Source organism: Ochotona princeps, chromosome 4 (assembly GCF_030435755.1).
Source record: "Ochotona princeps isolate mOchPri1 chromosome 4, mOchPri1.hap1, whole genome shotgun sequence".
Taxonomy (NCBI): Eukaryota; Metazoa; Chordata; class Mammalia; order Lagomorpha; family Ochotonidae; genus Ochotona; species Ochotona princeps.
Genome location: NC_080835.1, coordinates 55,511,440 through 55,538,207, shown reverse-complemented (window position 1 = coordinate 55,538,207; position 26,768 = coordinate 55,511,440). Strand labels below are relative to the sequence as shown.

Below are 26,768 nucleotides of genomic sequence, written 5' to 3'. Positions count from 1 at the left end.
TATCAGCAGGAAGTCCTGTTTACAAATTCCATAAAAGGAATCTTCCATTTGTTCACTACGGTGTCCCCAGTGCTTAAAATAGCAACTGGGAAATAGAGGATGCTTAACTAATATTTGTTGAATAAAAAAGGAAACTTGTATTTGAAATTAGCCTCTTAAAAAAACTGAGCATTTGGTCAGGTATGAGAGCTGGCTCTGTTCCGGATTCCAGCTCCCTACTAATGCCCCCTGGGAGGCAGCAGGTGATGGCTGACATGGTTGGGTCTCTGCCCCTCACACAGGAGGCACGGAATGAGATCTCAGGTCTTCAAATGACCCAGTCTAGCCCTTGTTGTGGGCATCTAGGGGATAAATCAGCAGATGGGGTACTAGCTTTCTCTCTCTTTCTCTTTCTCTGTCTTCTAAAAAAAGAAAGAAATTTTAAATGACTTATTTGATAACTTACCAATACACCATTTTTTTTTCTTAGAAATCAAGACTACAGCAGTTTCCTATGTCATTCCAGTGGCTGAGGCATGTTAAGACTAAATTTTCAGAGGGACACGGGTATAGGCTATGCTGTCAGTAATGCAGACCACAATTTTATTCAAATTTGCTCTCATTTCCTGATCCATGAATATTTAAAAGATACTTTATTTTTTATAAAAACTTACATATGTAAGTAACGGATTGACCATAAACAGAGGGCTTCACCTGGAATACATGAATAGGCTTAGGGGCTCACGAACCCGTAAAATTGTATGCAAAGTCTAACATGTATACTGGCATGTGTATCTTTTTGGTGAGAGAGTTCATAGTTAAATCAGAGTTTCAAAGAAGTCTATGACCCAAGAGAAGTTAAAAAAAAAAAGTGACCTAACTAGAAACAGTCACAAATTTTCTAAACATGAATTTTGTACAGTAAAATAATATCCAACAGCTCCATCTATGGGCAAGTCATTATCACCCAGCAGAAACATTAACGGCCACCAATGATGGGTGCATTTCATGAATCCTTATTTTTAAATCTTCAGTGTCACTCTAGTGGGAATTTATTAAGTATAGTATCACAGCTTTCTTTTCCAGATGTAGGTGCCAAAATTAGGAGGCTGTTGATGAATTATTTACAGTACTTCAGCACCAAAAAAGTGGGCAGTTACGCTGATACACATATATACAGTTCAACATTTGTCAGTCTTAAAACGCTTATTTATAGTGAAATCTATATAAAACCGTTAAAAACTTTTCTATTTACATTTTTTTTTTTAAAAATGGAAAGTATAGTTTCCTTTGTCACAACTTGCAAAACTGACTCTTACCTTCCCCACTCCTTTACCCTTTACTCTACTGGTGACAGATGGCGTTCACAAGACCAAAACATACTGCGGAAACAAACTGGATCCTAAACAGGTAGAATGCTGAAAAACATTACACTTAGAACTGTAAATGAACTTTTTATACATTTCAAAGGGGCTTAAACCAAAGTATGTAAAAGTTATTAGCAATGTCTCAGTCCAACATGAATGTGCAATATCAAGTTAAGAAAGCATCACATGAATGAATAAATGCTCTCCTTTAACATATCTGAACATTTCCTTTGGGACAGAAAATGCTTCTTTTCCTCTGCTTCATAATGAAACATTTTTCTACTAAGTTTTCTTAAAGGCGGAGAAAGACGGGAGGTGGAAAGGGCAGATGATCCTGGTTTACAAGAACTCTGCCAGAAGGCAATAGCCTGCTTTGAAAGGCTCACACTTAAATAAATAGAGGACCAGTGCGCTGCCTGGAGCACAAAGGCCGACAACACAATAAATTAGCACACAACTGAGGGAGAGTGCACAAGTCACCCACACAGCACTTCCCATTGGGTAGGGATTTCATGGCCGCCACCCAACAGGATCCTTTAATGCCAGTATTTCTCTAGCTATTTATAGGCTGAGCAAATGTAAAATCTGAGCCAATTCAATGCTTCCAGGGACTTGCAAAAAACATACAAGATTCTTAAAAAACTGCTCCTGACACATTATTTCAAAATTCAAACTATTCACATTTGCCTTTTTTTGATGGCATTCTGTTCAGTGGAAACCAGCTGAGGAACATTCACAGGAAAAGTCTCTTTCCACTGCCAAACAAAACGTTTCCATCAGCCGTGGTCCAACAAAGAAAATTGGGTTTTAAGTCACTGTAGATGTGCATCTTCTTTCTTTTTTTTTTCTTTTTCTATTTTATTTTTTTAAAAAAAGTACATTCCCCTCTGAGTTTTGTCTTGTTTTAAAATGCTGCTCCTGCAGCAATACCTTGTCGAAACACTATTGTTTCAGGGTCCACAGCCTAAGTATATGGGCAAAGTGCTTTTTTAGACATCAAAATACGAGAGATTCCCTGGACACTTGGTAACCAAGTAGGTTTTAAAGTGCACACTCCTGTGGCCACAACACTAGGACCGTTCAGCAGAACTCTGAGAGGGGCTGGGCTCAGTTCCATCCTCCGTGCTACTGTCTATGTCCTGCTCCATTGCTGTCTCGTCGTCATCTAGTTGCTGACTGGTGAAGTTGTTCAGCTCAAGAAGTCCGCTGGGCTCCACAACCACATTGGAGCTGGAGTGACAAGGAATAGCATACTGGGGAATGGCCTGGAAGAGAAGACACAGGAGACATCCTTTATGGTAACAAAAGGAAACACAAGGACCTCCCCAATAACACTAAAGAAGGGAAAAAGAAAACTGATACTTATTGGACCACTGTATGTCAGGCACTATTCCAGGTGCTTCCATATATGATATGCCATTTACAACCCATGACAACTATTACAAAATTGCTGCTCCTGATTTACAAATGAGGAACCTTAACCAAGGTTAGGGTTAAACCCAAGTCTATGCAACTAAAAGTGACTTTTCAACTAACCCTTTATGGCTTCTTACAACAGAGGACACTGTCTGCTACTCAACTCAGGAGGCAGATTCGTAATAGTACTTTTATTTGATTGTCCAGCAAGTCAATTTTGCTCAAATTTTCTCTCTTAACTGAGTAATTAATGTGCTGACACACCAATATGTTTCAAACCTCTCTGGTGGCCAAAGGAGAGTTGTTTGTTTGGGCACAGAGTAGTGATCCATAATGGAAAATTACAGTGGTGGAAGCATTCACATACAGCAGAGGCTAAAATGTGCCACTGAAGCCGTAAGAACACCAGCAGATAAGCACCTCCTGTGGGTCTCAGACAAAGTGATATCAGGGAAGATTGTTTCATCAAATTCTTTTCCTCATCCTCAGATCCCTTTGTAAAAGGTGTATTAGTTCATGTCCTGTCCCTACTTAAACACACTACAGCTGTTTCCTATGTACTTGCTATCCAATCAGGCTCTTTATAATGGTTCCACACTCATGCCAACACACTTGTGTTAAGGCATTTGTACTAGCTGATGCCCTCTTCCTGAACTAATTTTCCTACAAATCTTTGCAAGGCTGGCTCTGTCCTGTCATCCACAACTCAGCACAAATGCTTACAGAAGCTTCCTTCCATAACCAAAAGTAGTAGGTGGGCTTACCCCCACATCTATTACACACCCTTTTCTTTTTAAAATTGCATCTATCATCTGCTTGCTAAACTGTTTCTCACCCTTCAAATGTCAACTGCAGGAAGGCACTGTGAGTGTACTTTGACTACATTATTCACTTCCAGATGCCCAGAGTACCCAAGAGGGCTGTGACGCTTAATGAACAGTTGATAGCATGAATAATAGATTGTTAAAAACCCCAGAACAAAGTTGAATGTCGATACTTTATTCTGTATAAATACAACTGACCAAAATAATCTTTTACTAAGGAGATGAAAATTTAATTATACCACTGTCAAGAAAAACATAGGATGTCCAGGAATTAATTTTAGAGTGGTAGAATTTTGTCTGTTTCTCTCCAACTTCGACATAACTGAATATTATGAAAAAGTACTAGATGGGGTCAAAAGACCTGAACTTCCATTCAGCTCTAGCTCTGACTTGCTGTGAGCTTCTTAAATAAAAGTCATTCCACTTCCTTTAGCTTCAGATTAACCTTATATAACATCAAGTAGTAAAAGACATAGGTTCTAAAGATTTTTGCAGTTCCAAGAACATATAAATTCTACATATACAGACCCCCTCAGGATAGAAGAATATAACCATCTTACTTATTCCCCACACTCAGCACTTAGTATGATGCCTGGAACATGGTAGTTGGATGATATACATGGAATGAATGATGAATGAAATGCAGACAGTTTATTTACTAAGAACAATGATTTTCGTGTAAAGTACTTAATAATAAACACACTGAGTATTCTTCAAGGAATCCCAGCACTTCAGTCTTCCTCCACTCATTCCCACAGGTATTTTTACTGAACTAATCAGTACTTCAGATGGAAGTTAAACACAAATAAGATCTAAAATGTTCTAAAAGTAGATTCATGATGAGTGTAATAATGAGAGTCATCTTTATTTAGTACTGTTCTACATCAGACACTTGACCAGGTTCTTAGATAAGTTTCTTATTTCATCTTCAAAACTATCTTGTGAGATAGCTGTTACCATTTCCACTTCATAGGCAAAGAAACAAGTACAGAGGTAAATTCAGTTGTCCAAAGCCATAGTGCTGTTAGAATGTTTGTATGTGGAACTCAAAACCTAGGAATATACATATCCAAAAGCTTAGTTCTTAATCATTCTGCTATCCTTCCTCTGACATAGCAGACCTAGCACATGCAGCAAATTATCTGACAGTTCTGTGGATAATTTATTAGCTATCACCCTCAATGCAAAACAAATTACCTTTTCATTCCTGTTCATAAAATACAGAAAAATCATCTCCAAATAAGGCATCCAGCATTTCTAATTTACTGAATACTCCAATTTAAATCCTAGCAGCCACAGTAAATTTTAGTAAAATTTGTCCTCTATGAGACAATTCCTATGAGTCAGGTACTGTGCCAAGCGCTTAATTTCATATCATTTTATATCACCTCAGTCCTATAAAGTAAGCATTCCTTATTCCCATTACTGATGAGGAAACTAAGGCAGAGTGAGGTTAAACAGCCTTGCCCAAAGTCACATAGTTGATGGTATAGCCAGAAAACCGTTCCTTTTCCATCATACCCTACCTTTGCAGAGGAAAGTTTTAAAAATTGTAACCTATTTATTTGTCCAGAATGATTTAATTCACTAATACTTAATTTTGCAGAAGGAAACAAATCACTGGAGTAATCCAATGGCTACTTCTAATTGCTTTTCCACACTTCTCTATAATTAATTCTATCCTAGTTGGTTTCACGTTGGTTTACTACGAGAATGTTCAAGTCAGAAGATAGTGAATTTATGGTAAATCCTAGACTTTCCACATTTCAATAAATCCAGATTCTCAGCTAACTGAAATATGCTACCCTGATACCTTCCAAAGCAAGCATCAGTTTAGAAAAAAAAAAAAAAAAGACAAAATGTCCAGAAAACAACAAAATACCATGGTGGGAAGCAGGAAGGCAAGGGAGGGAGAGAGAAAGAGAGAGACAAACAGAAACACAATTCCCAAGGCCTGGCCTGACTCAGTAATTCTTCACCTTGTCTGATATGCATGATGACAGATGACGTGGAAAATGAAGGGAATGTACAGCACAGGCAGATCTACTGTCAATGAGTATTTCTATGATGTTAAACTAGCCTATACTTACCAAGTACTTAACAAGACTTTTAAAAACAGCAATTGAAACAAAAAGCAAAGTTTACGATTAATCCCAAATTGCATAATTAATTACTTAGAAATAGCCCCACGGAACATGTTCCTCCAGACATTCCGACTAATTGAGGTTTGAAAGACCTAAGAACCACAAGTTTAGATCAAGAACAGAACTGTTTCTCCAAGGAGAGTCCCTGTGCAATCTAGTTATATTCCAAGTCTTTGAGCAAAGACTGAGAAGCCCAAATTCTGAACCCAGGCAAGGGCTAACCTTCTGAGTCAGCACATTGGTAGCCGTGGCTTGTGTCTTAGAAAATCAAACCGACACATGGGCTTGATTGCCTCAACAGTGTGCTTTGTGACGATACCCACCCATTTTCTGATTCTCCTCCAGAAAATGAGTAAATCTGCTTGTTTGTAGTAAGTATTAAGTCAAATTTGTTATATGTTGTCTCAAAGAAAATCTCTGTCTCCTTGTCATCTTGGCTTAACTCTGCCTACGACATCCCCAAATACACCAAACCCACAACCCCCAAGATGCCCATGATTTCTCATTTTCCTTTCAGTTCTTACCTGGATGATAATTTCTGCTGGACTCTCTTCAGCTTTCTTTTGGCCTACATTCTGAATACGCATGAACTGGCCTGCCGGAGGCACTCCTGGTGCATCGCTTTTCCTTGTCGTTAGGGAAGGGCCAACAGCAGATGGACTTGAACAGGACTCTCTACATTTCTGTTGCTGGGGAGTGGAATTCGCCACCCCTGCCACCACCATGTGGGTGGAGGGTAATGATCCTGCTTCACCAGTGAGCATGCCAGTGGCAAGAACTTTCTTTGGGGGATCCACTACCATATGCTCTACATTTGTATCAATCTGAGCTTCCATCAAAGACATTTTCAAAATGTCTGACACTGCTGTCTTCTCAGAGACCTGAATGGGAGATATGCTTGTAACTGGTGATGTCAGTTTAGGCACAGAATTGCCACCAGCTATCTTTGTAACTGTGGGAGGCTGGCGCCCCTCAAAAGTTATCTTTGTAACAGAGGATCCTTGGGTTATAATTGGCTGCTCCACCTGAAAATAAATTGGGGTTGTGTGTGTTACAGCTACATCTCTTTGGAAAAAAAAAAAAAAAAAAAAAACTAATCAAACACCCCAGACAGCATGGCAAAAGAAACATTCGTGCAGTATACTAGGGCAGCAGACTAGGAAGACTTTGAAGCTCAGTGTTTTAGTAAGAGGGCTGGACGGGAAGGACCTGGTTACTTTTAAGGAACCTAGGGAAAGAGAAGGGGTTGAAAGAACCTTTGTTCAGCCAGCCAAAATTTATTGCAACAAAGGAAAAAAAAGTCACAGCAGCCTAGCTTTCCTTTGGGATCTACATCCCTAAACAGTATATCTTTAACCTGGTTCAAATCACTTCATATTATCTCCAATTTTTAAAACTAAAAATTAGCTTTAAAAAAACTTTTGCTGCAAAATACGTTTATACATTCTCTCTAAATATGCATTTATAGTATACACATATATACATGTCACTTGAGTCACTGATTTTTGCTGATACAATTTTCTTCCAATTATCTACATAATTTCTCAGCAATCTAGAACATAAATTTAGAAGATAAATGTATTAAATAGGTGGCGATGATGTAAACTACATCATTTAAAATTCCTTCACTGCAATTCATTAGCCTCATTACTACAGAAATAAAGAATTTTACAGGCATCAAAATAAATATTTTATATTTAAAAAATAACTCAGGGATATCGCTTCTATGCACTGTCAGTCAATGCTGAGGTGATTTCATTAGAAACTGTCTGGTAAATTGAGTTCTGAGCACTATACTTATGCATACATCTCTTCCCTAATGTCAACCTTCTGACGGAGCAAAGTAACTCCAGCATATTGAGGCTTTTGGGTTTTCTCTTGCCAGGAGAAAGCACTGCCACCATAATAGGGTCATGAAGGTCTCATTTTTTTTTTCTGTGAACAGAGAAGTTTAACTTTGCATGCTATCAATATTCCATTACCTGGCTTGCCGGCTGTTTCTCTGACGAGGCTGGGAGCGACATTTGGCTCTGGGGGGTTTGGGGTTGCACGTAGATTTTTGGTTGGTTCGGAGCCTGCTGCAGTTTAGGAAGCTGCTGCGTGGTTTTCACTGCAAGCACCTGTACTACAGTTTGCGGGGGCTGTGCCATTAAGGTAGGAAGCTGCCTGTCTTTGGCCACCATGGGAAGTTGTGTGTGCTGTACATCTGGCTTGGGCTGTGCTTGTTCTTGCTGGAGAGGGGTGAGTTTTTGATGCCTGATGGAAAGCTGGGGCATTTGCGGGAGTTTGTGCTGGAGCTGGTCTGCCTGCAGATGGATGGTCTGCTTCTGTTTAGTCTGGAAGCACTGCAGAGTTTTCACTTGCAGCTGAGTCTGTTCCAGCTGGGGCTGGCTAAGTTTCTGCTGTTTAGCTGACTGTGACTGAGTCAGGGCAGATCGGTAAAACAGACCTGTCTGAGGGTCTAAAGTGTCCATCTCTTCAACCTCGCCCTCCTCAGTTCCAAGTTCCTCGCTGTGTTTGGTAAAAGCAGTGTGACTGCTTAATGCCTAAGTGAAAAAGGCACAAAGTAAGAATGAAATAAGAAAAACACCTATATTGCTACATTTTCCTCAAATTGGAAAAGACTCATTCAAGACTCATTCAAAAGTTTTCAAAAGAACCTAAAAGATCAAGAAACCTCGAAGGAGCTTTTAAATAGAAACCTGTAATGTCAACTCTTAGACATTAACTACTTCAAACACTGGTCTATTCACTACTGTGGGAAAAGTCCTCAAGGGCCCAGACTGCACATTGGAGGAATGAAGTGGCCCTGCAAAAACAGCCCAGTGCAGAGAAAGAAGAGAAAGGTTCCCTGGTTCAGGAAGTAGCTGACCCAGCTCTGAAGTAGTCACACGAATCTCTCTAAAGCAACAAGGTCACTACCAAGGAGGGAGGTGTGTGGAAAAAACCGAAGGGCAGAGAAGCCCCCTGCGGCCCCATGCCTGTCCTGTGCTGGCTGCAACATCAGTGATGCTGTCACTGAGACACGCCTATCCCAGACCCCACAAAGTGCCTCCCTGGAGGGTGGAGTTTGCTCCTCAGAATTCACCAATGTCTGTGGGAACCACCTCTCTCAACTGCTCCCCTCTACTCTGCCCTGCTGCTGAGATTCCAGCACCTTCCCTACTCCAGCTTTCTAGGGAAGGAGAGTGGGGAGGTGACAAGAGCACTCCTGTACACGGAAAGGGCGACTGCCCGGTGTCAGTTGTAATAGTGGTGGGAGGAGGCTTCAATAGGTGGCTGAAGGCCAGTCTGACCTCTGAGTTGTTATGAAAAAGGTCAAAGTTAGGACTTGCCAGGTGAGGGCCAGACTCTAGCCTGAGACCTCTCACCCAACATAACATCTGACTAGCTGACTTCCCTCAGTGACACAGTAAGATCTGCCCTATCCCCATCCTTCCCACTGCCTCTATTCTAGACTTTCAATTTCTGAGATTTAGTTGGAACCTTCCCCTATATGATTATTTTACACATAAAGGTTTTTAAATCAACTTTTTTTCATAGCAGTTCGTAGTGTGTATACAATTAGGGCCAAACACTCTATTAGTTAAGTAATGGTCATTGATGTGACTAGTAAAGATGAAGTCATCCTTAAATTTTTAATCCAGAATATAGCTATATAACAGAGGCAGTTCACTCTGGGCTTAGCTCCTGCTCTGTCACCTGGGACAAGTTAATTAACTTCATAAGCATGAGTTTCCTCACTTGCAAAATGGGAATAATATACCCACCCTGCAGGATCAGGGTGAGAATCAAATAAATTAATGGACTTAAAGCTCAAAGCACAGTACCTGACACAAAATCAAATTATTAACATATTATTTCTCCTCATTTCCCTTGACATCAGATACTTTCTGTTCAGTATTCATTCATTCTCCCTCCTGCTAAATCTCCTTCCTTCCTAATTGGTTAAATGAAGTTACAGAAGTCAAACGTTTATTTTCCTATTTACTCATAATATTTCATTGAGGTTTCATTACAAAAGCAAAAAAAAAAAAAAAAAAAAAAAAAAGTCTAGTAGCAAATAGCTAAGCAACTCAAATGCTATTTCCTTTGAACATGTATTTACCTTGGTGACAAATCCTTCCAGAACAACAAAATACTTAGAAATGCTGACCAATTCTGATGTCATTATATTCATCTTAACGGTCCCACCTCTTGAAATGTTAGAAATTCACAAAAGATTAAATAATACAGTTTCTTAATTATTTTCTGGTGTTAAGAACCTCATTTCACTTCCTCTACTCAAATACAAAAGATTTAAAGATTCAACAGTTCACTTGTTTCTCCTCTTATAATAAATGAAACTGAACCTTATTTCAGAACTGAGGCTACTGAAGAAAACAGGAAGAAAAAAAAAAGAAGAGACACACCTGCTGCATGATGTGGGTGATGGTGCCAGGAGAAGCTGCTGGGATGGACTTGACCACCACGGATGTCTGGGTTGCCGTCTGGGACTGAGCCACATGCTGGAGCAGTGTCCGCTGGGGCTGAGAGGGCTGTTGGGGCTGGGAGCGATGGCTGACTGAAAACAGAACAGGTGATAATATTTCTCTGGAAGTTGCTACAACAACTATAACCAGCAGTTACTTTCAATAAATGTGAGCTTGCATCATAAAACGTAGTATCATGAGTAAAAGGACAGAGAACAAAGTCTGCTCACTTCTTCTCTAAGGCCGTTATCTCATCGGCAAAAAGGGAATAACAGAACTTTCGTAAAGATGGGATGAGAAGCAGTGCCCAAATACTGTGAAAACTCTTGTTATAATGGAGGAAACAAAGCCCTTCAAGTTACATCCTCCACCACTTGTACACACTTTCTCAGATGACTTTTATCCTGTAACAAAGTAATCCTGAAATTACAGACTAACATCTTTGAATAAAGTAAAACACAAATTCCTTAAGCTCTTGATCCCTATATAGTTGCAATACAGACATTAGAAGCAGTCAGTAGCTCTGCCTCACAGCCTTACAGCTCAGTCAGGTGACACAGCACAAAGAAAATTCACAAGCATCATATTTTTACTGATGTTCTGCAGATGCCTTCATGGGAAACAAGATTACAGGCAGCATCACCAGTACTCTTTTATAATTAGCACCATACTAGACGTCTCAGTATGCTTTATATGTACATTTTAAATTATATCAGCTAATAAAATGTTCAACCAAGCCAGGGAAAAATAAGAGTCAGGGTTTATATTAAAATATCTATAGAAATTATTTATAATATGACTAAGTGGGAGAAAACAAATTATAGTAATATTAAAACAAAGAATGCAAATTATGACATTCTAAAAGTAGACATAATCAGAAATGAAAGACACTTAAATACATTTTGGAAAATTTATCATACTATATGGAACATTTCTGCTACCCAAACTCTAAGCATCATAATTATCATTACATTAAGCAGTTTTATTAAAAAACAGAATAGACTTAATAGAAGATCAATTCAGATTATTCAATAATCATTCTCCCTCAAGACATTATGGATTTTTTTTGTAATAATTCTCCAGAGTTAAAGAAAGTTAGAGAAACTAACACCCACTACAAAATGATACAAAACAGCTGACTTAAAAAAACCTGCAATAAGACTGCAGGCATGATGGGTGGACAGCATGGAGGTCATAGTGAACATATGGAGAAGAGCTGATGTGACCTTAACTTGTCATAGCAATACCATAAACCAGACATTTACTATTTTAAATAGCTCATTTTCCCCCAACATCCGCTAGTTCATTTCTAAGTTTCTCTTTCTTTTACCTAAGTGGAGCTTACCTTTCCTCTACCAGATCAGAGTAGAGCGCATCCATTTAAAGTGGCTCCCCCAAACAATCATCCTTTACCTTCAATGACACTACAAATGGATGCACACCACTTACCTAGAAGGGGAAAAGCAACCTCTGTCCCCTCATCAGTGCGTTCTGAAAAGGATAAGTAAGGGAAGAAATCACAGGTCGTTTCATCTAATTACCATGCTACAGTCTAGCTTCAAAGGATTAAAAAAGAGTTTCCCCAATATATTGACCTCTACTTGAATTAGTTGTTAGCTAAGTATCTCCAGAGAAAGATTCTTCGTTGCTTTCCATAATCTTAAACCATTACCCTCCACTCTGGGTAATTTTAGTTTCTCAAGTCTTTTTTTTTGTTGTTTGTTTGTTTCCAAATGGTCATTTTTTTCAGATTGTTTGAACATTAATTTATCCTTGTTTGAAATCCAAAATCATCACCTGAAGTTTCCTGTTGTGTGTGTTTACTCTTACTAGTTTCTCAAGTCTTAATAGTATCTCATAAAATGATGCCAAATAATTCCTTTTCCTCTATGGTATTTATAGCCTTCAAATATTAACCATTTTATACTCTCTTTTAATCACTGCTTGATAAAACTAAAGGCAGGAGTTCTCTACATGGTGCTTCCTAAGTCATCTCTCCTAACTCCTTAATGATACAATCACTGCTCTTTGAATCATTCTAAACCTCATGGTACTGAAGTTGTCCAAAGCAGCAAGCAGCATCCCAGAAATGGTTTCATCAGAAAAAGAGTGAAATAATCTATTTATCTCATTTTACTTCTCCACCTATGCCATCCAAAAATCTCACCAGCATTTTGCTGTCAGATCACATTTTAAGCAAATACATAATCTACTTTTAACCACAACCCCTTAGTATCTTCTTCAAAACTAAAATTTACAGACACATAAAAACACTTATTTGTAGATAAAAGGCATTTTTACTACCACCTTATATTCACAGACGTTATTTACCTGCCAACTTTATAACATTTTATTGATTTTTTTCTCTATGATATTAAAAAAAGGATAAATTCCAAGAATGATACGAATTTTCTCTGAAAACAAACATAAAAACACAACTATCCCATGAAATCCACAGGGGTATCTTTCCCACCTTAACACCACATTTTAGGATACCTACCGGTAGTGATGTATTCAGCAACTAATTCTGACTCCACCACGGCAATTGATGGACTCTCAGGAGAATGTCTCTTTTCCTGGGTCATCTGAATAGGCACTGCCATTTGACTCAAGTCAATAGTAGGTTGTCTTGGTTTAGATTCCAATTTTTCCTTTACTGAATAAAAAAGTCAAAGAAAACATTAACCTTTACTACAAACAAGTATCTAAACCAGAGCTGTCCATGGGAATAATGAACCAGACCTCTGTGGTGTTACACTGGCCATGACTAAGGAGGCAATGAGTTGTAAAGGAAAAAGCACGCCACCATGCATGGATGTCATACACAACCTGCACAGCCATTCCCAGCCAACTAGCAAGAAGGACTCATAGACAATCACACTAAAATCTTCTCTTCTGCCTGTTATCTCTAGGCCAAACAACTGGGTACTTCCTTTACCCTTCTAAGGTAGTTCCTGATAGTCTTTAGCTCACCAACTTAAAACAAAGGGTGAATAAGCAGTATATACTATGATTTGCAAGGGCTAGCTAGCTACCCAGAATAGCACAACAGAGTGACTGGTTTAATTTCACCTATCAAAAATTGAAGATTATTTCCAAAGAAATATTACAATGTCTTCAAGGCCTTAAAGAATAAAAAAAAATTTTTTTTCTGTGAATAAAATATTGTTCCTTTTTTTTCCACAAAAATGTATGACAGAATGTCTGGAATCAAGAATGGTATTCATGAATAAATTTTCCCTTTCTATTTTATTATCACTTTTCCTATAAAATGTATTTAGTTCATGTTTTCACCTCTGAGGCATTAATGAAAATAACAGTGTTTGTCAACCACATGGACCTCAGGAAATGCCCAAAGAGAAAAATAATACCAATAAAAGAAATTAACCAAAGAATTTTATTAAAATGACATTAATTCTTTGGATAGTATAGATGGATGCCACAACATGTAGTGAACTACTAACTAAGCCCACTGAATGATCTTTCTCACCAAACAGATAATGGGACAAAATTACAGCAATCATTTAGACAAAGAAAGCAAAACAAAACAAGATAAATATAAAAGTCACCCCATCAGTAAAAAGGACATTGAACTAGGAATCAAAAGGTATGGAGTCTCACTCTGGATAAACTTTCTAGATCTCAGTTTGCTTATTCATAAAATGAAAGGGTTGGAAGAGATCATCACCAAGGTTCATTAAATACTCTGACAATCCTTAACCTAAAGTAACAGAACAACCACTATAATTTACATGGGCTTGCTCTAGAGTTTATCGAAGATATTTAATAATTAGAAATAATGATATGTTTGTAGTAAATGAGAAAAGCTTTGTGTAGAAGCTCAAGCGGCTAGTCTATAGAAAGAATTAAAACTGAAAATAAAACAAATGAGAACGCTAGCAAGGGCCCTTACATCTTTATGACCACAAAACTACTTTACTGATATCAAAGAGGATGGCAGGGGCCCTTCAATCTGCCTCCTGTTTAGTCTTGGATGCACATGGGAAATACTGCACTTAGAAGTAACAGACTACAGCCTTTCTGGCTGTAAGAGGCAACAGAACTGTCCATCTTAAGCAGGAGACAGAGAGGACAAACACTACCATTTGTTTCTTTCTTCTACTGACTATACAGTCTGTCAGTGTTTCAGTGTTCAGGGACATAGATTAATGATCTTACAAGTAAACAAACTGCATCAATGACTATAAACAAGTCCAGAGGGGGGAAATGTGCTCAAATAATAGCAAAAATATATAACAGTGGAGTATTTTAGCACAACCCATCTCTAGAGAAAACATGCTTCATTCCATTGAGCATGTGAATTCATACCTGTTGTCTGTTGGAGTTCTAACAGAGCTTTGATTGTTGAAGTAGCTGATTGTGATTCACTGGATACATCCTGATAAATTATGGTGGGGCTAGTCTCCATTGCAATCTCATGTTCTGACCAATCCTGACGCCGGGAAGCAATTACATGAACTACAGGCTGGGAATCTGTTTTATATTAGTTAAGAAAAAACAAACCCTATAAACAAAGTTTCTCTTTAAAGAAAACAATTTGTCTTTTTTTTTCTGTTTTATTTCTGTATTTATTGTAAACTTCATGAATTATCTCCCCAAGAATACTGTAAGCCCCCAGAGGGCTTAATGTCTTTCACTTCTGAATCCAATTAATCTATTCACTATTTCCACAAACGGGACACCTATGTATTAGAATTTACACTTGTCATTAAAAATAAAAAGGTGCTCACAGAAAAACCACAGGATGCTCAAGAAGCACACAGTCCAGTTGGGGAGACAAACATGTTAAAAGACAAATTACAATTCAATGGGACAATTGTTATATAAATAGGTGTGCATTGGTATAGGTGAGTGCTTTGTGCATAATAAGAACAAAATACTATGGGATTTGTATTTTCCCCAATAGAAAATGTGATCTGTAATACAGTCTCAGCATACTGAGAAGAAATCCTGTCCACAGACAGCAAGAAAAGAAGTTCCAGAAGCAGAGTTCTGTAACAGACAAGTGTAACACTTAAAGCTCTAAGTCTTGGGTTATAATCCCAATTTTATGAATTATTAGCAAGCTGACTCTTTGAGTCTTAGCTTCCTGTTTCTAAAATGGAACAATAAAATCACCTCTATTTCATGGGATTTCTGAGGATATAGAGAAATAATAAATGTAACCAAGCTATATAAACTATGAAGGAAAATATGAGCACTACTGTTGTGACTTCAAAGTCCTAGTCTAGGACTCTGTTAGTTTGAAAGCAAATTACAGCTCTAATTCAAGGCACAGAATATTGATGCAAGTCAATACAAACAGGCATGAAATCAAGCAATAAATTATTTAATATATTTTCTAGCTATAAAATAAGTAGTTGGGACTTAAGTACTGCTAAATTCCTAAGATGCTTTAGCCAAGACACCACATGAAAATCTTGGAATAAACAAAGGCATGACTCCTACTCTCAAATTTAAATTATAATGGGGAAACAAAAAGATACATGATTCTGTATCTTAGCGTAAGTATAAAGTGAGTAAGACAAACAAATCAAACAATTAGAAAACAAGAGACGGCTTTGAATTGGGTTGTTCAGTAAAAGCATCACAAAAAAATGAAAGTAATTCAAGTATCTCCAAACCAGATTAAATATTACAAAAGTTCAATCTTTCATGAACTATATGTTTTTGAAAACCACAGAATTATCTCAGGTATTGGAAGTGGAAAGCAACTCTTCTAACAAGATAGTCTTCCTAAAGGAACAACAACAACAATAAAAACCCCAACAATATATTATATTATATACTACACTTAACAATAATTTGATACTTATATTGCTGCCAAAATATTGAGTAAAATACCACATTAGGGATATATAACTCCCATTAAAGACACAAACAACTAGAGATTTAAAGGACCCTATATTGCATTACCAAATGTCCACTAAAGCAAGTAATATTTTTTGTTGATCTTAGGTAGATAGGTAAAACTGAAATTTAACAGAAATTTACTTTTATGTAACCTAAGATCTCAAATTTAAGAAATTCTCATGATAATAAAGATAAAAAAATGACGTCACAACTTAACTCACTGAGATATATTGAGTGTTGAGAAGGCAGAGATTGTGTTTGTAGAGACAAAGTTATAAAGAGATGGAAAAAGGGAAAACAAACTTCCACATGACAGCACCTATCAGAGGCTTGTCCCCCAAATAACATCATCCATTAGGGACTAGGGAGATTTTTCTGTTTCTTTCTATCCATATTCAAGAAAAGAAAACCAAACTACAGCAACCTCAACAGCTGTGACACAAAAATGAGTGTGAATCTAAGTGAAAACCACACCTTGACTAATTCCTCTCACTATTTTTGGGGTATCCTGAGACCTAGATAAATTTACTGCCTATCAAATCTGCCACTGGAGCAAACAGCGCAATGACTGGGACAGCAGGACTCCGAGTTCACTAGAGCCCCCTGCTTAAGGGAGGTAGTTCCATTTAATCAGTACTTATTGAACATACATTGCACGTTAGGTACTAGAGACACACTTTAGCATTTTAGCCAAAGGCAGATTCAGGCATCTCTATAAGAGCATCTCTAAATTTTTTTAAAAACCAAAGATCTATTTCACATGTTCATAGTATCTTAAAACTTCTTTGACTGAAAAAAACAAAAAACTTAAAGTTGGCTTAATGCTGTCATCAGTCCTATACTAAAATCCTCACAATAATATCCAGCCAGTCAGAGAACTCGAGCACTAAAGAACTATTTGCTAGCTCACTAATTTCCTTCCATCTCTATACAACTATGACAGTAAGAAAAATACCCCTAAGAATTCTACACAGTGGCACTAGTGTGCATCTAGATATCCACAAAACCCAACTGTTTCCCTGTTCTACACCTCAGTCTCAAGATAACTAACAGCTAATCCCATGTCCTCCATCAACCCAACTCACTCCATCTTCTCTTCTTTATGAATATCCTGTCTCCTCTAACCATACCTCACACAAAAATGACTCCAAGATACGTTGCTCAAGGAAAACGTCTCTTCTAAACTAAACCTAAAATGGAAAATGTATCTTTCTGTTAAGCACTGTCATAAAGCTCAAGCCCTTCACAGTATTTAATTGCCTAGACAACATCATCCAAAATCTTCCGAGAACATTAGTTCCTCTAGGTGTTCTGCAAAAGAAGGCTCCATGGTCAAAAAACTTGGGGGGCATTGCACATTACATATTTCACTCTTCATCTTCCACAATACATCCAGTTGTGCAAAGTTCAGCAAACAGCATGGTTTGCTTAATCTGGATTTACATCTCACCCTAACTCTGATTTACTGAAATTACGGGTCTTCATGGAAAAAACATCCTAGAAACTGAGTTGGGATCTACTCAAAGCAATGTCTCTACAAAATACACTTTTGCATTTGTCTCATGTCTTGTTCCATTTGAAAATCCCAGCCTTTGGCTTTGTCTCCTTGTTTTCTTTCCTTTTGCTTAATACAACCTTTTATATAATCTACTTTGTTTATTTACTTATTCATTTTTGAAGATTTTTTTTTTTATTGGAAAGTCAGATTTACAGAGAGAAGAAGAGACAGAGAAGAGAGAGATTCCATCCACCAATTCATTCCCCAAATGACTTAACAGCTGGAACTGAGGCAATCCAAAGCCAGGAGCCAGCCAGGAGACTCTTTCAGATCTCCCACACTGGTGCAGGGTCCCAAGGCATTGGGCTGTCTTCAACTGTTTTCCCAGGCCACAGGCAAGGAGCCAGATAGGAAGTGGAGCAGCAGGGATTAGAACTGGTGCCCATCCGGGATCCTGGCACATGCAAGGCAAAGACTTTAGTCACTAGGCTACCATGCCAGGCCTATGTAATCTACTTTAAAACATTTTTAAATGAGGCAGCACATACTGTTTTTAATTGTTCATATATTTTCCACATAAATCTAGAACCCATTAAGGTCTGCCCATTCCCTGTGACAAAGTGCAGGGGGCAGGAGAAACCCATTTAAGAAGAAAAACCCAAGAGCTATAGAAAGCCAATAGTCCAATTTTCAGTAAGTAACCTAGACAAGTACGACCTTGAACCACTAGGCTTGGTTGCCTAGCTTTCTAGTAATATCTATAGCAGTCCATTAGTATACTACTTGAAAGACAATGTTGGGAGAAACCCCAAAGAAGAAACACTTTAGAGCCAGGCAACACAACTGAGATTGTAAGGCTGATGCTTAACCCTATGCCACAGTTATTATGGTTGCTGCTCGGCAGGTTTTTCATTCACTGAACGTTTTAATAAATACCTAGTCAGATACATACAGATGAGTAAGATGCTGACCCTTGAGAAGTCAATACTAGAGAAGAAACAATTGTAACACATGAATAAAAACTGTAAAATGAAGCAATCAATAGTAGTACAATGCAGTATTGGAAGCATGACAGAGAAGGAGGGATGAACCCTCCCAGGCAGATTAAGAAATTCTCTTCACACGCTAATGGTAAAGACTTCTATTATAGCCTGTGAAGAGACAGTTGAGGAGTTAAAAATGAGGCCTACACTTCTCCTTGGAGATGGGAGATAGCAGAGAAAAGTCTAAACATATCAAGTAAAATTAAGGCAGTATCTTGACATTAGACACACTTATTCCAGAACTTGTATAGGGAAAGCTACCAGAAAAATCTGAAGCCAAGAAAAAGCTGATTCTTTCTTAGGAAAATATCAACTATTAAACGTATAAAGAAAAATGGACTTCAGAAACACATCTATGGATGTTAAAACTCAGAGATGAGAGTCTGATGATAAACATAACTTATATAGTCTCCAGCTACATTCTGATAAATTACTATTAATCTCAAAATATGTTTCCATTATGAAAACAACTGGAAGACATCATCTCAACCGAGTGACCAGTGTTAACAATATCCATCTTAGGACAAACTAACACCCTATATTTTTTCATAACACAACATACAACTGACACAACATCATGTGTGGAATTCAAGCTGAATCTAATCATGAGGCAACATCAGGCAAAATCAAATTAAACAATATTCTACAAAGCAACTGACCAATACTATTCAAATACATTAAAGCCAAGAAATTCAAAGAAAGGTTGAGGGACTATTCTAGACTAAAGGAGAATAAACAACCACAACTGTTGGGGTGGCAGAGGTTTAGCAGGCTAATCTGCCTGCAATGCTTGTATTCCATATGGGTGCTGCTTGAAGTTCCAGCTACTGGAAAGTAGTAGAAGATGGCTTTCCACTCGTTGAGTCCCTACACACACGTGGGAAACATGGAAGAAGCTCCAGGCTATAGATCAACTCAGTTCCAACTGTTGCAGCCATTTGGGAGGTGAACCAACAGATGGGAGATGTGTCTCTCTGTCTCTGCTTGTCTCTCTGTGTAAATCTGCTTCTCAAAAATAAAAGAAATAAATATTTAAAAAATAATAATCATAACTGCCACATGTTGCTAAGTGCAACATATTATCTGAACTGGAATGTGGACTGGGAGGTAGTAAAAATAAAGAACACAGACAATTGATGATATTTGAATATGTAAATTATATAATAGTATCATAACTGCATTGAAATTCTTTATTTCAACAATTGCAATACTGAGGAGAAAAATTCTGGGATAGGTGCCATAGTATAATCAGTTAAGCCTCCACCTGTGGTGCCAGCATCCCATATGGCTGCTGGTTCAAATCCTGGCCACTTTACTTCTTTTTCAGCGCTTCGCTAATGCTCCTGGGAAAGCAGAAGATGGCCCAATTCTTGAGCCCATGCACCTACATGAGAAACCCAGAAGAAGCTCCTGCATTCTGGCTTTGGAACACCCCAGCTCTGGCTACTGTGGCCATTTTGGGAAATGAACCAGCAGATGGAAAATCTCCTTCTCTCCTCTCTAAATCTGCCTTTCAAATAAAAATAAAAAGATCTTTTGAAAAAATAACATAAAAAGGCAGTAAAAGAGCAAATGCTCTAAAAAAAAAAGAAAGAAAAATGTTAAGAAATAAAGACATATAAATACTTATGTATTTAGGATAAAGGAACATAATACCTATAACTTATTCAACCGGCTAAGATGTTAAAAAACTATGTACACACAGCAGAGTCAATAACAAACCAAGCAGGACAAAACATAAACAAGTAGTGAATTTAAGTAGAGTAAGCACAGGAGTTTTTTACATGCTTGCAACTTTTCTGTTAGAATTCACATCAAGAGAAAACAGTGACAATAAAAGGGAAAAGTGGCTGAAAGCTATGGAAGCAGCAATGTAATGAAAAAAGATTGCTATATAGCACCCACATTCCTGTTAGGTATGGCCCTCATATACTTTCAAAATCATTATGTCATTCTGACCAAAACTTTTATTCATTTCTCTTCAGAAATACAGCAATATATATATCCATAGCTCTTGTCTTTGTGAGAATATATTAAAAGGACATACAGAAATTGGGGGGTAGGAAAAATGTAAATCATAAAAAAATTTCCTATATTGTCAGTGTTAGGTATGTCTAAACTGAATTGTGAAAAAATTTCTGGTACAGAAATAATACACAATAAATAAAAATATATGAAGTCTAGGTGGCTAAAGTCCTTGCCTTGGCTGCTCCACCTCCCATCTAGTTTCCTGCCTGTGGCCTGGGAAAACAGTCGAGGACAGCCCAAGGCCTTGTGACCCTGCACCTGTGTGGGAGACCCAGAAGAGGATCCTGGCTCCTGGCTTTGGACTGGCTCAGCTCTGGCCACTGTGGCCACTTGTGGAGTGAACCAGCAGACAGAAGATCTTTCTCTCTGAATCTCCTCTTTGTAAATCTGCCTTTCCAATAGATAAATAAATATATATGAAGTCCAGTATCTATTCCATTTTCACAATAAAAACTAAAGATTTAACTGATGAAGTAGCACGTTTAGGAAGTACTAATTGATTTATACCTCCCTTGCAAAAGGAATAACAATTTCAAAAAATGAACTGAGATAATGAATCTATAGATATCTATTGCTCCTGTCCAATCCTGTTTCAACACTAATTCAAAAACTAAACATTTTACCTGTACTCTGATAGTATGTCTTCATTCATGATGACCTATGATGACCTACATATTCTATATCAAAACGTAAGGTTTTGAGTTTTGTTTCCAAGCTTTCAATCTAGCTTACTACAATGCGTACCCTGGAAGAGAGCAACAATGGCTCAAATACTTGGGGCCCTTCCACCAAAGTGGGGGGCCTGGATTGAGTTCTGGGCTTCTGACTAGAGCTTGACCCAGTCCTGGATATTATATGGAAGATAGAAGATCTTCTTTCATCTATTTCTTTCTCTCTTTCAAAAATATATTTAAAAAGTTAAAACAAACATCAGCTGAATTTAGAATACCATTTGTATATAATGAAATGGTAAATTTCTATATAATAAAATGATAATTCCAAAGAAATGACTATGGAATAAATCATTATTCCTTTATACATAGTATATAGACTAACAAATAGTCTATATAGAATTACTTAGTAGATTGATTTATACAATATTACTATCATTCATAATTTTCTAAAGGAAATAATCCACTTTCTGAAACAAGTGTCATAGTGCTTGTCTTTTAAAGTCAACATTTTCCTGTTTCCATCAATGAATCTTCTACAACTATTTTAAATGCTACCATCTATTTCATGAAGCATTTTCACTAGAGGGTGAACATTCATCTTTTGCCATTTTGTTTTGGTGGTTGTTTTTTTTTTTTCCTAAAAGAATTCTAACAGTAGAATTCCATGTATAAGTTAAAATTGCCTATTATAAGATATTAAACTCCTGGGGGGGGGGAGAAGTATATTTTATTCAACCACTACAGGAAACAGTACAATGCTTAGTATAAACTAATAAATAATTGTCAAACTCAATGCAATAATCAGCAATGTAAACCATGCAACACTAATCTGATAAGAACTCTATTGAAGAGTTAAAATAATAAATATAAAAACAAGAAATAAATACTCATGCCACATGACAATCAGCAATAGAAAACTTAAGGATGGAAGAAATCACTCCAATAGCTGATGTTGTGCAATGGGTTAAACCACCATCTGCAATGCCAGTATTCCATGTATGTGCTGGCTGGAGCTTGGGCTGCTTCACTCAGGAGCCAGCTCTCTGATAATACACCTGAGGAATCAGCAAAAGACAGCCCAATTGCTTGAGCTCCTGCCACCCACCTAGAACACCCATATGGAGTTCCAGGCTCCTGGTTTGGTCCTGGCCCAGCCCTGACCATTGCAGTCATTTGGGGAATCAACCAAGCAGATTGAAAATCAATCTCTCTCTCTCTCTCTCCCTTCATTCCTCCCTCCTCATTCTTTGTTTACACTTTTTCTGTAACTCTGTCTTTAAAATAAATAAAATAAATCTTTATAAAAATCATTCCACACAAATGAGAAAAGCATCGAGTGAATGGGGTATGGTATCCCTCCAGGTCTGAAGGCAGGCGCGAGGCAGCTAGATGGAGGCCCAGAAAGGGTATACCTCGAAGCTCTCCAGGGGTGTCTGGCGGGCCTTTTGGGGGGCAGTGCTAATTCTGGGGTTCCCTGCTGCTGCTGTCGCCTCGGGAATTCACTGGGAATTGAATCTCTGGGTTTGTCCCGGGACTTACTGTCTGATGGGAGGAATTTCAATCCTAAAATAAAGCTTACTCTAATGCAAAAAAAAAAAAAAAAAATCATTCCAGTGAGGCTAGAGGGGAGGCAGGGAGAAGAAATGAAGTGAGTGAAGAAAGAAGAGAAGATAGTTTTGCTTACATGCACATGAGCACGTAAGCACAGGCACAAATATACAGGTTGAACATTCCTAATTCAAAAATCTGATATTTGAAATTCTCTAAAATCTGAATCTTTTTGAGCACCAATAAGGTTTCCCAAGTAGAAAATTCCACTCCTGAATCATGTGATGAAAGATCACGGTCAAAATAGAGGCATACTAAAAATATAAGTTATATTTAGCCTTGGTAAATAAGGAGTGTATGATGAAAGTCAATTTTGTGTTCAAAGTTGAGTCCGATTCCCAAAACATATGTGTGTGTGTGTATGTGTATTCCAAGATCTGAAAAAATACCAAGTCTGAAACACTTGTAGTCTTAAATATTTTTTCAAAAGAGATCTACTTAATCCATACTCTGATAAAAGGATTGTTAAGGTAACTGAGACATGAATCCCAGATTTACAGAAGATTTCAAACCTATGATCTTAAGTTTATTTCAAGCACCTTCTTAGAAGAATGCTAAAAAACACCAAGGACAAGCATTTCTCATCTAAGGAACCTTCCTTATAATTAGGATAATCATACAACTATCATCTGGGAACTTCAGAAAATGAAAGGAGGCACATATTAACCTACGGCATGTCAGTGGGCATGACTACATCCTGCCCCACAATGAACAGTCTATCATACTGCCCACTTCTGGCCCCCTGGCTTCTTTCTTGGAGCTCAGCAATAACCATTTCAAAAGGTGTACTTACTTTTGTGCATACTGCTTCCCCTCCCTACCAAAACCAAGCAGGAAGAACAGGAAAATCAGAAATTGGCAGAGTTCTATTCAATTTATTATTACCTACATGATGAAATTATCATCTAAGGCTTACCAGTCATCTGACGAACACATGCGACACAGAAAAGAACGGTAAATTTTACCAAAATTGAAATCTTAGTTCACTGATTAAACATCAGACAAATAAGCTAAAAAGAACTGGCCCATAGGATAAAAGCAATACAAGAATGTTTTGAAATCCTTAGAGCAAATTCTGTTTGAAAATATGTCAGCTATGTTTATATAAATCAGAAGAAAAACGCATCTTACCTTGGGAACTCTGAGAAGACTCTGTAGAAGAGGAACTACTATCTGTATAACTTTGTGGTTCTTCCTTTGCTTCTTGAATAGATGAATTACCAGCCTCTGCTACCCTGGATGCTTGCTGTAATGTTTCTGTTACCAACTGCCTTGTTTGTTCACTAACAACTGTGGCTTGAAATGTTACTGGTTTGGGTTTAATAAGAACCTAAAAAGAAAGGCAGAAATATATCCAGATAAAATTCTAGAGCACATTTAAACTACTCAACTTTCAAGGCCATGTATCAGTATTTTTCTGATATGAAAAATAGGATTCTATACACTTACTGTGCTTTGGGCAAACCATTGCTCATCAAAGACTAACTCAATTTACAAATAAATTGTAGTTACATTGGGGGACTGCACTGTTTTGGAATGAGTTAAGCCACCACCTGTAACACCAGCATCTCAGGCTGGCACTCATTAGTATCCTGTCTGCTCCACTTCTGACCCAGCTGCTGCTAATGTGCCTGGAAAAGCAACGGAAGATGGCTCAAGCATTTGGACTGCTATTACCTATATGGGAGACCTGTATGAAGTTTCAGATTCCTGACTCTGCTATTTGGCGAATGAACAACCACATGGAAGATATCACTCTCTCTAATTCTTTCAAATAAATAAATACATTTTTCTTAAATAACTGCTACTTAAAATGCTTTGAAAACTACATGCAAGTTTATAATGGCCATGATTCTAATATGAGTCTCTGCATGTGTTTTCTTGCCTACACAATATGTATACTCTAGTAGAGTAACAGCCACAAGCAAAGGATGGCCAAACAAAAAAAGACAAGAAACCTAGATTGCCATGGAAATTTGTGGATTTAAAACAGCAACAACCACAACAACGCAATCTTTGCAGCAAAACTAGTAACACAGAAGCATTTGGTTGTTTTTATTTCTTTTCTTTTTTTTTTTTTTTTAATTTTAGGTCCCATATAAAAGAGTGAACATGGGCTATTTGTATTTCCGTGTCCCAATGGAATTTTCAAACCATAGAATCAGTCAAGGTCTCCCTCCTTCTGAACTTTTATCAAACTAATAAAAATAAAACCCTATTTTACTTAACCCACTGTTCTTCAAGTTTGTTTGCATTAATTCACCTCCTCAAGACATGTGCAAAGCTTGCTTGAAATATACACATTCTATAAAGAACTTGTTGGAGAATGAACACCAATTTAGGCACTATCATAAGTAACAATGGAATGTTTTGTGGCAAAAAGCACAACCACAGACACTGGAATAAGTGTAATAAGAAAAGTTCAAACCATACCATTCCACCTTAAAACTTAGAACCTAGAAGTTGATTTCAATTGGATCGATGAAATGAAAATGTCATTTTATCACAATTATTTTTATTTCTACCCTATATAAGATTCTAAACATTTTCAGACACATGAACTCACTTATTTCCAAGTGCAAGAATGAAATCAGTTTTTATTATGGCATAAATGAAATTGTCATGGGAGAACGCAACAGGCAATTTGGACTTAACTATAAAACTTACGTTTTACAGCTAAATACTAAAATGAAAATAGATGCGAGACAGCTGAATAGTACCTCATAGCCGTTTTAAGGGGTATAACAGCCGGCTCTCTATATAAACTAAAATTGAAATATCAACAAGCTAATCACAGGATGTGGCTAAGAACTTGCATTTTTTTTTCTTTTAACATATTGGTTACTCAAAACCATGTCAATTCCATAATGATGTAAATCGTTGTTGATGTTATGTCGGGATTCTTAATTGACTGGGACGATATTCTACCAGCTCTAGCTTCAGACCAGAAATGGTCTCACCAAGAAACTGTTCAACTTATCTAGACAATAAGATGCTGGACTCTATACTTGGCATAAGTTTGCAAGGAAAGAATCTTGATTGAATTTAAACTGTAATATTGCAACAAGGTGGAGGAATCCACCATGGGGGAAGGGTATGGGGAGGGTATGGGGGAAACCCAGAGCCTATGTAACTGTCACATAATGCAATAATAAAAAAAAAAAAAACTACAATAAAAAGAATATAAAAAAGACTTATGTTTTAAATAATATAAATTATTTGTTTACCATTCTGACAGAACAGGTTCTAATGACAAATTATTATAATTTGCCAATAAACCTAAGTCTATGGGTAAATTAATATCCTTACCAAAATTTTAGGATATTATCTCAGATAAGTCTCAGAGAAGCAATTCAAGGTACTGACAAATCAATCAATAGCCTAAACACCACAAAATTAGATCCTGAACCTTAAATTCCTAGGTAAACTTTCCGAAAAGTTGACTTCTCTTTTCTTGACTGAAGAATTAACGGATCACTGACTTCACTATTAGACAGGGTTCAAGTGAATAAAGTGCTTTAGATGGCCATGTTAGTATACAAAAATATGCTTTCACAGGTTCTATAAAACTACCATCTTCTGCCAACAACCTACTCCTCAAGTTACAATGCACACCATCAGCAAGTTTCACTCCAAGGGGATTCTTCCCCTAATCTTTGCTTATAACGTGGCGGAAATACATACATAATACATACATACATATATACACACATATGTGCATATATATAATATACTCATGCATGTATATACTTATATATTATGGATCATATATAACATAGTGTATGATTATATATCATATATATAATATAGTGTATATAAGTGTATGTTGTGTATAATTTAT

General features: G+C 37.3%; 1 protein-coding gene across 13 annotated transcripts in view; it reads right to left on the bottom strand.

Moving 5' to 3' along the window:
- Positions 1 to 617: 617 nt before the first annotated feature.
- The window catches only part of EMSY (EMSY transcriptional repressor, BRCA2 interacting), a 91,647-nt gene continuing 65,496 nt past the window's right edge, over positions 618 to 26,768 (bottom strand). For 5 of the 13 annotated variants that reach the window (XM_004589868.4, XM_058663612.1, XM_058663613.1 and 2 more), the window contains 8 exons: positions 24,059 to 24,257; positions 14,532 to 14,696; positions 12,703 to 12,858; positions 11,652 to 11,693; positions 10,143 to 10,294; positions 7,713 to 8,276; positions 6,255 to 6,755; positions 618 to 2,611 (listed from right to left, as the gene is read on the bottom strand). In XM_004589868.4, the coding sequence (XP_004589925.2) occupies positions 2,417 to 2,611; positions 6,255 to 6,755; positions 7,713 to 8,276; positions 10,143 to 10,294; positions 11,652 to 11,693; positions 12,703 to 12,858; positions 14,532 to 14,696; positions 24,059 to 24,257 (1,974 nt within the window). In that variant the 3' untranslated portion in view covers positions 618 to 2,416. Of the gene's footprint in view, positions 2,612 to 6,254; positions 6,959 to 7,712; positions 8,277 to 10,142; positions 10,295 to 11,651; positions 11,694 to 12,702; positions 12,859 to 14,531; positions 14,697 to 24,058; positions 24,258 to 26,768 lie in introns of those variants that run through there. The other 8 variants (XM_012928320.3, XM_004589871.3, XM_058663615.1 and 5 more) reach the window with 5 other exon arrangements.